General features: G+C 30.8%; 2 protein-coding genes across 2 annotated transcripts in view; both read left to right on the forward strand.

The window, feature by feature from the left end:
• Positions 1-6: 6 nt before the first annotated feature.
• LOC108761533 (trypsin-3) lies at positions 7-7,406 on the forward strand. Its single transcript, XM_018508138.1, is given in 7 exon segments — positions 7-100; positions 1,403-1,494; positions 4,306-4,483; positions 4,590-4,724; positions 5,155-5,286; positions 7,177-7,360; positions 7,363-7,406. Coding segments are annotated over 6 exon segments (681 nt in total). The 5' UTR covers positions 7-100; positions 1,403-1,486.
• A 1,408-nt stretch (positions 7,407-8,814) lies between these two features.
• Positions 8,815-13,991, forward strand: part of LOC108761535 (probable chitinase 2) — a 6,693-nt gene continuing 1,516 nt past the window's right edge. Inside the window, 7 exon segments of the mRNA XM_083287361.1 lie at positions 8,815-9,272; positions 10,091-10,291; positions 11,458-11,617; positions 11,899-11,995; positions 12,065-12,271; positions 13,076-13,319; positions 13,686-13,807. Coding sequence (XP_083143487.1) covers positions 9,209-9,272; positions 10,091-10,291; positions 11,458-11,617; positions 11,899-11,995; positions 12,065-12,271; positions 13,076-13,319; positions 13,686-13,807 — 1,095 coding nt within the window. The 5' untranslated portion in view covers positions 8,815-9,208.

The following is a 13,991-nucleotide window of genomic DNA, read 5'->3' on the forward strand; positions in this document are numbered from 1 at the left end:
TGTCGAAACAACCGCGACGCCGTGGGAGGCTGCGGTTGAAAAGCCGGCGGTGCGCATCGTCGGCGGGGAGATCACCAGCATCAAGAATTATCCATTTAGCGTATGCGTGCGACGCGCCCATTTCTCTCACGCACACAAGCCCCTTAACCTTTCACCTTTGCGAAGAACATCGGTACCGTCACCCACACCTCCACCGGATGCGTAGTATGACGACTCTGACGTCAATGACGTGGAAGTAACGCGAAGTGTACTCTGCGAGGTCGGGGATGGTTTTATCAACACTAAAAGTTGACAGAGCGAAATGTTTAACGATTCAACGCGAACAGAGAGAACGACCCATAAAGTCTTTTAACGTTCTTTCGTGGTATTAAACTGTTTCAATTTCTAACCGGTAGTACAGAGTAAAATCGTTCGACGATGATGTGATGAAATGAAATTTTGACTGACGTGTCTTGTGCAGTTTAAGCTTCGAGTGTATTCACGTGTAGGACCAACTTGAATCAGAGATATATTGGTTTTATTAATGAAACACAGAAGCTCTAAATTACGTCGTGCAATTTCGGCACTTCTAATTTCTCGTTTGTGCGATATATACTGACGGTATACTGATGCACTTTAACTGCTCGTGTCAATCTAACCACAGTACATATATACTGTGATCTAACTTTGAATGCTTTCGAGACAGCCGGAAATCTCAATTTCCAAAATCCAAATAGTTAAGCGTTGTCTTGGTTGTAGAATGCATAGAAAGTTGTATGTTATTTTATTCCAAGTTTTAATAGAATATAGGTATAGATATAATTTGAAACGTATCTTTGAATGAGGTTTTACAAAACGTCTTTCTTACAGGTTTAACACGATTTAACAAATTGAGAGTAAACATATAAAAAAGATGTTAAAACTCCTCTCTCTCTCTCTCTCTAATGAAAATCTCATATTTCATTTCATTCTCATAATATTTTCAAGATTTTAAAATTTATGAAGATTTCTGAAAAATTCTTTAAACTTCATATTTTACGTATTTTCTTTGGAAATCATAGAAAGAAAAATCTTAGACTATTTTAGAATTCACAAATAATATAAAAAATAATATAAAATTCACAAATGATGTAAAAAATTCTAGAAAAGACAGGTGTTTTTGAATATTTTTATTCTAATTTGTATAAAAATATTTGAAACATTTTCTATAAAGTCATAAAATGATGTAGAAATTCTGAAAAATTATGTGAAGGATTTTGAGAAGAATTTTCCAGGGAAGCAAGAGAAAATGACTCGTGAAATTGAGATTCAGACGGTCTCGAATATGCTTGGCATTCGTTCGAGCTAGGCGCAAGGGTTAAGGTGGCAACCGACTCGACTCGGACTCGGCGAATCCGAATTTTTCAAAGTCAATTCCTCTTAGGTCTCGGTGCAGCGCCGACCTTATAGCCACTCGTGCGGAGGCACTTACGTCGCCTGTAGGTTCGTCCTGTCGGCCGCCCATTGCATGGTCAGGTGCGTGTCACAAGACTGCGTTTCGCATTTTGCGCTATGTCTGTCGCGGAGGGTGGTGTAGTCTCTCTCTCTCTAGCCGGGGCTTTAGCACTTAGTTCGCCCTATGTATTTGTTGCCCCATCTCCTTAACACGCAATCTTCATTCCTGGGATGTTTCAACAAGGAAGGGATCCCCCGAATTTACATCCCGGAATTAAGATAGCTTTCTAAAATGGGATGAAAAATGAGCGAGAATATTTCACATTTTCTGAATAGAACACGTGGACTCTCCGAAGATGTTAGCAACGCACGACACTCTTTAAGCTTGATTCTGTGTTAATGTTAACTGTGATCTTTTTCATTTAGTGCTATTAAGATGTTGATCTCTTGCTTACTTGCTGATATGTGTAAGAGTTGATGTGTGTATATAAAAGTTATTCGTTCTAAAAGCCTTCGCGGCCAATTATGATTAGGAAACACTGCCACATCGTACAGCGAATTTATCTTTTCATGCTTTTCTGTGATATATTTACCACACAAATTGGGATAAATTTATGTACATTTGCGTTATTGTAATAATATTAATTTTGATAACGTCGCTTTCTTTCACGCAAAAATGCCTTATATCAAAATTTCTAAATCTAGATAAAAAGTATATACGTTTTTTGTAATATATAATATATACTGGAATTTTATATTTAAATTTCTATTTAATTGTTTTAATTCTTATGGATCACTTTATTATTGCAATTTGGAAAGAACTTTGAAAGAAGTGATCCTATAAAGCATTTATTCCTTTTAAGCTGTACAAAATGACTTAAGCTTCAAATAAATTTTAAGCTCCCTGAAAACGCGAAAAAATTTAAATTACTTTCCTTAGACACTATTCTTAAATTACTTTTCCTTAAAGATTTAAATTAATTTCCTTTGTTATCAAATAAACTTCATTTTTATTTTTAGTGTCTTTTTAATGTTTTTACCGTCATACATTTTTGTCACTTGCTTTTAGAACATACAAGATATTCTCATATTGTTAAATTTTCTTTAGATAGATTAAACTTTCGCTTTCACTTATAACTTTTCAAGAAGCTGAGAGAATTAATCTTCTCATTTTTTTGGTATAATTAATCCTTAAATACGGAGCTGTCTATGTGATCTAAATCTCTTTAGATTTAAAGTAAGTTTTGCAAAGTAAAAAAGATCACGGAGGGAGAAATTACTTTGTCTGCTAAAATATAAATTACATCCCGGTATAGTCTTGGAAATGTAATTATATCTATTTGTAAACCAAACCAAATGCCCTGGTAAGACATTTTAGGATTACACCACATTACATGAGGTATTAGTGGCCGTGTTTAACCTCCTTGCTACTGCAGAGATGTATGTAACGTGTTCACACGAGAAAAAGCATAAGGCTTGTGTTTGATGTAATGACGTGTCTTGTAAGATGTAAATCGCTTCCATTTGTGAGAAATTAACCGAACAGGTCGGCAGATTTAAATTTCCAGTAATCTAGTTTGAAAATATGTAATATATATATTTCGAGAGATTGAGTCTCTCTGTAAGAGATATTTATATCTACACATTCTCTATGAAATATTCATTAATTATATAAATATTACAGAGAGATGCATTCTGAACAGCAGTTCTGTAATGCATAAGTCCTAAATGTATTTGGTAGGTAATTTATATCGCGTATGTGAAATATACGCGGAACATTCGGACTTATATTTTCGCTACTGAATGCAATCCTTCTTTCAACTATACAGCAACAACTGGGTGAACAGGATTGGAAGGTGACATCAAAGAGTATCAGCGATCAGGATATAAGAATAACTGCCTGTTGACAACTGGCTTATCAATTATAAAGCGAATTTTGTCTCGCCCCTTCCGTCCCGTTCATCCCCTCTAATTGTATGTATATCTTATTTGTTTTTGACTGTGAGTAGTGATGTGCTGTCTAGCGTATATATTTCACGAGTAACGAGAAGGTTAGCGGCGCTAGATCCTAAGGCAATGATATCTGTCGCGGTATCTATCTGTGTATCGATTAGCTGTGTACTAGCGATGAGATGTACTACTACTCGCGTGAACGTAGTTTCTGTTTTACGTGTCAGCTCGGCCGCTCGTGATTGTACGTAGAGGAAATTGGGGCGCAATCAGTACGTTCGTTTATACGACAGCCACATAAAATATTAAAAGAACGAGTGATTTAAAGGGAACGAGACAAATTGGAAGAGAGTTAATAATTACATTGAAACACATGACTTTAATAAATATATATCCGGTATCGCTTCTCTTTCGTAATCAAACACCAATTTTATTCAATAAATTTTAATTCTATTCTATCTTTCTTTAGTTGATACAAGAATAAATTCGTCAATAATAATTTAACACTTAATTGTTCGTTATTCATTTGTCTTTAATTTTATCAAAAATTTAATTTTCTAATCTATTTGTTATACAAAATTAATGCAGATTTTGTTTCTTCATACTTCGTTTACAAAAAGAGAGAAATTATGTTCATTATATTGTCTTAAAAAAGACAGTATTAACCTTCTTTAAAAAAAAAAAAAGAAATACTCTTTTAAAAAAATTTCATAATTTCGTGAATATTACATATATCCCAAAATTCTTAGTATTTTCCTTCTATAAGTTATACATTCAACACACACAAAGTAAAATCATTGAACCCAACGATATTGTTTAATAAGAAAAGTGTTCTGCCATTAGGTTTCACGTCTGATCGCGTTCCACTTTTCCTCACATCGCTCCGTTGTTTAGGTGACAAAAAAAAACCAAGGTGTATAATTAACTCGTCGTTGTTTAAAGACGGTTGCTCGATGGCACGTGGGCAGCGGAGAATCCACGCCATTTCTATGTGATAGCCGGCGCGACCTACGTGTATTTACCAAGTTGGGGTTCCATGCAGGTGGAATTGGTAGACAAGACATTGCCGCACGCAGAGTTTCGATTCTCGGACATGCGAAACGATATTGGATTGTTCAGGGTGACTGTTTATGCCGTGTATATAATTTTGTGTCGATAATAAAGAGAGCAAACCTTGTAATCACTGTGAGTGGCCTTGCACTGTCATACATGCCCCGCTTTTACAGCTGAAGAGACCTCTTTATAGAAACGCGTACGTCCAATACGTTACGCTTCCGCCGGTGTACATCACGGATATATTCCAGAAATACACGGAGGATTGTGTCGCGATTGGATGGGGTCGACACGTACCCGATTCAAACGTAAGCAAGTTTACAAAGTGTTTTATTTAAATACAGCACATAAGTGAGGATAATATAATGATGGAAGAAACATCTTGCATTTTTTTTTGTGAATGTAAACCAATAAAAAATGGATATACAAACTCTTTTTTCCAGCATTATAGGAAGAGTTTGATCCATCATGAAATAATGATAGAACAATTTTAAATTCCGTTTAAAGCAAACTTTTTCCGATACATCTAATCTTCATCAATTATTCTTTAATATCCATTCTTTATTAGTTCATTTTAGAATCTCCTATCGCGTTTTTCTTTAAAAAAGAAATTTATTTAAATTAATAATTCACTTTGAAAACATGGCACAATTTAATAAAATACAAGAAGAAATACAAGAGGTTGTAATTGACCAATGAATAATATATTTCTTTAATTTTCTCGTGGCTTATTGTTAGCAAGGAAGCGGTACGTATTTGCGACACGTTCGAATTCCATTAATCTCGCCTGACAAATGTCCTATGCCGAATGTGCACAAAGAAAAGCAATTATGCGCGGGTGTATTGGAAGGTGGTCGCGACTCCTGTCAGGTTTGTATTAAATTTTGTATATCTATATATATACCGATATAGATATACAATATATATATATAAAATATATATATATATATATATAATATCCATTCGTACATATACAGGGTGTTCCACCTAACTTGAGCATCTGAAATAACTCGGTTATTTTTGATATATCATCAAAAAATATTCAAAAAATATCATGAAAAAATGTTTCAGATATGAAAGTGGAACGGTTTCAAGGGAGAACGTATTTCGGTCAAGTTGTTTTTTTTTTTTTTAGGTGGAAGCGTCAAAAAGTTTAACACATATTTTATACTTTATTCTGTCACATGTTAGCATAAAATATTAAATATCTCGTAAACTGTTAATTTTTTTATAATCGTACCTTAACACTTTTATGAACTGAATAATGAGATGAATCATTGGTGGAATGAAAACACATAATTACTTTAAAAAAATCTGTATGCAAAATGGATAATTTTTTAAATAAGCAAATATATGTTTTCATTCCACCAATGGTGGTCACGTCATTATTCTATTCATGAAAGTATTAAAATACGATTATCAAAAAATCAATAGTTTACGAGATATTTAATATTTTATACCAACATTTGACAGAATAAAATATCTCGTAAATTATTGGTTTTTTGATATCACTACCTTAATATTTTTATGCGCAGAATAACTAGAGGAATCTTATTGTGTAAAAAAAATTATACAATTTCGTTGAAAAAGTGGAGGTAACCTTTTTGACGCTTCCACTTAAAAGACAACATGACCAAAATACGTCTCCCTCGAAACCATTCTACTTTCATCTGAAACATTTTCGTGTATCATCAAAAATAAGCGAAATATGTCAGATGCTCTTAGGTGGAACATCCCGTACATGGAGTTCTTCTTTGGAAATGATTAAACAATAAGATGTCCTTATCAGGCCTTATCTTTTTAAAGAAAAATAATAAATAAATGAATAACTAGAAAAAAGGAGTAATGTGGGCCTTCATTTTATTTTTTGTTTTTAGTTATAGTCAAGTCTGATATGTAACTATTTAAATGTGATAGCAAAGTGGTTTCCTCTCCTTATTTTTACAAAATCTAATTTCTTCAGGTCTATTTGCGCTTCTTATGAAGTTTAAATAGCTCGAGTTTATAGAAAATTCTGAATGTCTTGAGACATTATCAGATTAATTCAGAAATTTCTTTTCATGAATACGTTCTTCTAACAATACTCTTGTGTTGATTCTGTCCTCGTGAATATTTGCTATGAGCATTTTTTCTCCATTTCACAGGTATTTTTAAGGACTTCTTAAAATCATTTTAAAATGATAATTACAAAGATAATTACAAAGATTTTTAATAAAAAATAACGTTTTGTAATGTTTTTCGTTAAAAATCCCTGGACTTACATTACCTACTTATTAGAGAGATCAATACAGAACATTGATAAAATTTATATTTAATCATGTCCCAGGAAAATTACAATTATTCAAGCTTTCTTATTTATTTAAAATAAAAGAATAACATCTTAAGAATTAATTTAAAATATAAACTCATTACTTATGAATTTTTAACCATGTTAAGCTTGATAATGAAAATCAAAATTTTGACATTGAAAATCATACGAAAAAACTTTGCTATACCTCATAATAGATAAACTGAGAGAAACGTCAATTGTAAAAATATCGGGCCAATTAAAAAAATCATGACGACAATTGTTTCACAATTTCGATACTTATCTAAGAATAAGTTAAAAACAAAAAATGATATTAATTATAACAGAATTTTATTCTAATTTAATTGGGACTCACATTAACAGCCCACATTTCTTTTAATAAATCATTTTTACACTAAACGGAAGTTTTACTTTTTGCATCCAGATTCTACTGCAGCATTTTGAATTTTCAGGGTGACAGCGGTGGGCCATTGTTATGCAATGGAACGCAAGTCGGTATTGTCTCTTGGGGCGAAGGATGTGCTCGTCCGAATACAGCGGGTGTTTATTCTCGTGTGGATTTTTATTTACAATGGTTAAACGAAACTATTACTCAAAATGGAGCCGTGAAATACTCTTTCCAAAATATTATAATTGTTTTTGCAGCTTACTGCCTGTATACTTTATCAATATAATGTATTGATTATCGTATATGTATAAAACAAACAAGTAAAAGCTACAATGTTATATTTAGCTGCAACGTATTATTATTATTATGTTCACCAAGATCCTACTCTAATTAAAAAGTTATTTATTTTTCTTATATGTAAATTGAAAATGTTATTAGTTTGTACAAAGAGTGGTTAATTTTTAATTGCACACAGATTTTAGAAAATGATTTCTCTTGTTATCTTAAAAAATGTCTTTTCAAAATGTATTATTTGATAAAAAAAAAGAAGAATTTTATTCATATTATTAAGATCAGTTTAAGATTCCTATCATCAACAAAAGGAGTTACTTTAAAAAACTATTTCTTGCCACTTTATCAAAAAGAAAAATATTTTTTTCAGATTTTATTATTTCGCAAAGAAAGATTTCGTTCACATTATTAAGACCAATTAAAAATTTCCGCTATATCAAAAGAAACACTTTTGAAAATTATTTCTTGCTGTCTTACCGAAAAGCAAAATGTCTTTTAAGAATCTGTGATTAATAAAAAAACAGAAATTTTATTGTTATTATTAATACCAGTTTAAAATTTCTGTTATTAATAAGAAGAATCATTTTGAAAAATTATTTCTTGCCATCTTATAAAATTTTTTTAGAATCTATTATTTATTATAGAATCTATCATTTTAGAATCTATTATTTAACGGAATAAAAAGAGAGCTTTTATGTTATTAATATCAGTTTAATATCCTGCCATTAATAAAAGGAAACATTCTATTTCCATTTCCTATACTCCTTTTGATATGTTATCTTAATGCAATGGGAGGATATACGTATCTCAATACACAGCAATGAGCGCCATCGTTCTACATTTTCGAGTTTACTCTCTTTCTATATTCCTGTCGTCCCTCCTTCTGATCCTTCTTCTGATCTTTCAATTTCCCTTTTCTTTTTCCTATTTCCTTTTGCTTGATTTCTAGCTTGCATTCTCATTTCCTCTTTATTTAAATTTTGTGTCTTTTTTTTCACTTTGTCTTTCTCTCCTTCCTTCTCCTTCTCCTTCTCCTTCTTCTGCTTTTTCTCCGCCTTCCTCTTTTTCCTTTTTTGGGCAATGTACTGACTGTACGTTGTTCTATTTATAAAGCACATGCATGGCTCACGCATAAAGTAATGCGCAGATAATGTTATGTTATTTATATCAGAAAATCGAACGAGAATCCGCACGAAGGACAAAGCGAATTTCCGGCAATAATAACAACAGGTTCTAAGTGTATCCTTCTCGCGGTCGTTCTCCTCGTCTCTCGAGAATGAACAGTTACGAGTGAAAGTGACGTGGGCCTGGTTGACGCGAGCATATCTGGGGCCCAACAGTCTGCAGACTGCAGTCAAACGAATCGGTGTACCGTTTAACTGTGCGTAATCGACGATATCGGGGTGATTAATATAAACGCCATTCATTATAAAACCATTAACGCCATTTAGTGTCTACCTACAATAAATACAAAAAGAATATGAAACTTTCGCTATCGCGAGTGATTTAGAAAACAGGTCTGATTATAAGCATCGCTAACGTTAGGAATTTATTCCTTGTATAACTTCGATTATCGCGTACCTATAATCTTATCAAGTAACGCAGTGAATTAAAGTCATGATATAGAAAGACGTGCTAAATCTGAAATAAAAATTAGCGATACGCAGTTTAGCATTAAACGCAAGATTCGACGTTTACTGTACTTGAAGTACGATATTGTAAATGGTTCTTTAATTCGAGATACGTTCCAGATTATTATCCGACGCATTTAATATAACGCATCGAAGAAGTTTTAGCGCGCTACGATGTCCTTCAGTGACGTGGCACTTCTTCTTACAATTTTGTTTTTTGGAACGTACGACGTTCACGGTGAGTTCGCCTCTTACTAAGTCTATTTATGATTAATATGTATATTGTACTTGTGCAATAACAATGTCGTATAATATTACACTCGGTTAGCGTGTATGAATAATACCAGCGTTTACTTACATATTAACAAGCGAAAGTAAAAGCCGGCACGCCGCACAATGAGGACGCGACATTTTCGCTCGCGAATGTATATACAGAGTGTCGCAAAAATAGATTCCATTATTGCTCTATCTACGAGTTCTTTGATTCATTTAGTATCGATTTTTCTTTATTAAGAATTCATTTAGTTTCTTGAATGTGCGCTCGGATATACAATTTTCGCGATTTACTGGCAATCAATTTAAATATGTTTTGAATAAAAATAAAACTGTAAAAGACAAAGTAATTGTAATTACTTTCATAAGCAATTTTTAATTTGTGAGTGTAGTATATAAATTAATACCTACGATTAAAAGATTTTTTCTAAACTAAAATAGTCGTTTTAACACACATTAACGATTTTGTATTATACTTATTAATATACCGTATTGATTGTAGTATAAAAGGCAATCTTACAAAAGTTATAATTTTGTGTTTAGCTGCAACAATAATAATTACGTTCATTGAAGATTAATTCTATTCTAAATGAGTATATACTCATGCTTTAAAATAATTATATTAATAATTATATTAATAATCGTATTAATAAATTAAATTATTTTAATTTTTTCAAAAGTAAGGATCTCAAAGTAGTGTCGTTTGTAAAATTAATCTGTTGAATTTAATTATAATGATGTCAATATATTATATTATATACTAATGTCAATATTATGTTATAGGACTCATAAGACCGAAACATGATAAGGTCGTCGTTTGCTACGTCGCATCTTGGGCTGCCTATAGGCAAGGAAATGGAGCATTCTCCTTAGAAAATCTCCGCTCGGAACACTGTACTCACTTAATTTATGCATTTGCTGGTTTAAATATTTCGGACTGGACGATAAGAAGTCTCGATCCTTGGGCAGATATGGAAAAAGATGGTAATAACAATCTTAATGTGTTATCAAGCTTATATCCAATTTTATAATAATTATGAATTATCGTAGAAAGTTAACTAATTAAGAATTAAATTTTTCAAAATGATTAAAGAAACATTAAGCGAGTTGTAATAAAGATTGAATGTTGTGTCTAAAGAAATGGAGTAAGAAAGGGACAATTAATACATAATTCATTAAATTGTCAGAAAAGTTGTTAATTAATTCTTTGAAGACGAGAGCTTTCTAACAAAGAAACTTAAAGGAAACCTTGTTTTCTAAGAGTTTGCGGAGTCGCTGAATTTGATTTTGTGTTCTCAGAATTCTAAAATTTAAATTTCAAAAAAATCTGAGCATCGTGAAACTCAATTTTAGAGGGTTCTTGATATCATTTAATTATTATAGCCTAAAAATGTTGAATTTCAACCAAAAAGTAATCTCTAATACTTCATTAAAGAGGATCTAGTGTTACAGAGCTCATAATCAGAGTTTAGAAGTCATTTTAGAAATCAGTAAAGTAAATGTACAGTTAGTGAACATAAACCAATTGTCGGACAAAGTAATAAAATATTTAAAATATTAAGCTTTTAATAATATGTACGATTCTAAATAAATTGATTATTAAATTCTTGTAAACAAATTTATTTAGAAGCGTACATATCATTAAAAGTTTAGTATTTAAAATTTTGTACCACTTTGTCCAACAAATTGGATTATGTCTACTAATTGTCCATTAACTATAGTACATTTACTTTACTAATTGTGTTTGCGTATAGTATAGATAAGCTTCAAATAAAGCGAAACTGAAAATTTTGTTGTTACATTACAATTAAAAACTCCCTGAAATCGTATTTTATATAATAATCAAATTATTATTTTAAATCTCTCCGCCTTTAATGGATTCATCATTTTGAATTTTTTATTTTTGATTTCATATTCAAATAAAATGTAATTAAATTATCTTATAAGTAATTACCCTCTAGTGAATCATAGGTCAGTTTCATAAAAATTGAACCAAGCATATTGTAAAATAAAAAAGAGTGATTTTAAATAGAGTCGCCCATCCACAAAAAATTATTAATAACTGATTTAATATATTCGATAATTCGAATTATATTAAGCTGGAATTAAAGTTTTATAAACATAATTTGGAAATATCTGGATGAATATAGGAATAGGCAACTACAGAAAAATGACAACGCTTCGCAATCAAGGTTTAAAAGTATCGCTGGGTATTGGCGGATGGAATGAAGGCAGCACAAATTATTCACTAATGGCTTCTTCACCGGATCGTAGGAGGATTTTCATCGCTAGTACTGTTGAGTTTCTCAAGTGTGTTCGCTGCGATGTATTTATCTTCCATGTCCTTCTTCTATGTTATCTTTTCATTATAGAAAGTCAATTCTTTAAGTAAAACCTTCTTTACTGATCAGAAAAAAGTTTGTTATATGCAATGGTTACAATCTATGATTCAGTTAAACATTACAATATCTATCGATAATTAAAATTGAATTTTGATCTACATTTTGATTGATTTTATCTGTATTGTGTTGTCATCAATTATACTGTTAGATATTTTATAATTTTTTTTTTTTATTAAATTTTCGCAACAGAATGTACGGATTTGACGGACTGGATCTTGATTGGGAATTCCCTGGAAGTCGAGGAGGTGCTCCGCATGATAAACAGAATTTTGTTAGTCTTGTGCAGGTAAAAATATTATATTTTATTATTTGTATGTTAACATAAAAAATAAATCCATTATTTATCTTGCGATAGGAATTGAAGGATGCCTTTAGAGAACATCGTTTTTTGTTAACCGCAGCCATAAGTGCCATCAGTTCTACTATCGATGTGGCATATGATATTCCCAAAATTTCTAAATATCTTGATTACATTCATGTGATGGCCTATGATTATCACGGAGCGTGGAACAAACAGGTTCTTCCAAATTCACCACTGCGAAGCAAAGATCGATTAGATGTGGTAAGAAATATGATATTCGTAGAAATATTACTGTACATATATATGCACAGACATGTTGTAAAAAAATCAATAGTAACGTCTAGCCACCTTATATTATAAAAGTACTCCAAAGTAAATTAATAAAATACTTAACTAAATTTGTACAATTCTTATCATGACTCCATAAATAAATTAGTCAATCATCGTTTTATTTTAAAAGATGAAAATTTTAAGAGAAATAAAATATTAAAATAAGAGAAAAAATAAGAAGCATACATGTGTAACTCTTGCTGAATTGACGTTGATATCATAAAAATTACTAGAACAGAACATAAATTAAAGTTACAGCTCACTGAAATTATTATTAATTCGATTAAAAATTTTTATTATTATATTATACTGAAGAAGACAAAAAAAATAGTCGAAACGTCTACAAGTTATGCATATTAGATAAGAATAAATTGTAAAACAATTTTTACGTTGCGATAACCGCGTTGATTTATTACAACTATTTTTATTTTATTCTCTTTCGTTTGAAATTTTGAGCCTTTATTAGTTCAAGTAATTTTCAAAGTTATTAATTCCGTCTTCAATCATTTCTCTTTATAATTGTTTATAATTTTTAGAATATATTTCATCGTTCATTTCTTTTTCTTCTAAATTTTAAGAATAAAATTTTAAGACAAAAACCATTGATAAAAATTTTCTGTTAGTTTACATTAATTTTACATTTATTTAATATTTAGTGTTTTATATTGATGTGATTATTACATAATGTGAAGCATAATTATATAATCGTACAGTGATTTAATTTTCACCGTGTAGGAACATACTATTACGTATTTGTTACAACAAGGAGCCCCACCCGAGAAATTAGTTTTAGGGCTAGCGATGTACGGAAGAACTTTTGTTCTTATAACTGTACCAGAAACGCCTAAGATAAATCCGATTGGCCTACCTAGTATGGACACCGGATTCAAAGGACCTTATACGTCTGAAGAAGGCTTTATGGGATTCAACGAGGTATTTCGCTATTTGATCACATACACTAAGCTGTTAAATTCGTAATGTTAAATTATATCAAATTTGAGTTATCTTTAATTTTTTTAAGCCACTATTGTTCTTACTTAATATGTCGTTAATTTAATTAAAAGATTGGAATTTAAACAACTGAACTAAAACAAATGTATTCAATTAAAATTCAAATTTAGTTTATTACTTATTGAGCATACGTTAATATGGACGTTGTTCATTTTGAAACGAACCACAGAAATCGATTTACGTTTTGACACATATAAAAATTAAATAATAAAATGTTATTTAACTTAAGAAAATAGGTTATCATTCATCCGTTGATATGTAACAATGTATTTATATCATATTTAATTGTTGTTTCCATTATGTTTTTTTTTTTTGTAAATCATAATTTTGACAGTCAATAATTATATAACTATTTTTTTGTAACAGTAATAGTAAATATATATAAGCAACACTGCTTATGCGATTAATAAAGATCGTGTTGTAGTTTACGATAATCGCAAAGCCATGATAGCCAAGGTATTTTTTCTACAGTTTAAAAAAATAATCTCTTAGTGAAAATCGATTTTTTTCTTAATTACACGTTTTTAGAAATGAATATATAAATCCCAACCGATAAAAAATTTTTCATGCATAAATATGTATAAATATGTATAAACATACATAAACACGCATAAATATTAATAAACATTTATAATTATAT

This window comes from Trachymyrmex cornetzi, unplaced genomic scaffold, assembly GCF_001594075.2.
Source record: "Trachymyrmex cornetzi isolate Tcor2-1 unplaced genomic scaffold, Tcor1.1 scaffold25, whole genome shotgun sequence".
NCBI classification, from domain to species: Eukaryota; Metazoa; Arthropoda; class Insecta; order Hymenoptera; family Formicidae; genus Trachymyrmex; species Trachymyrmex cornetzi.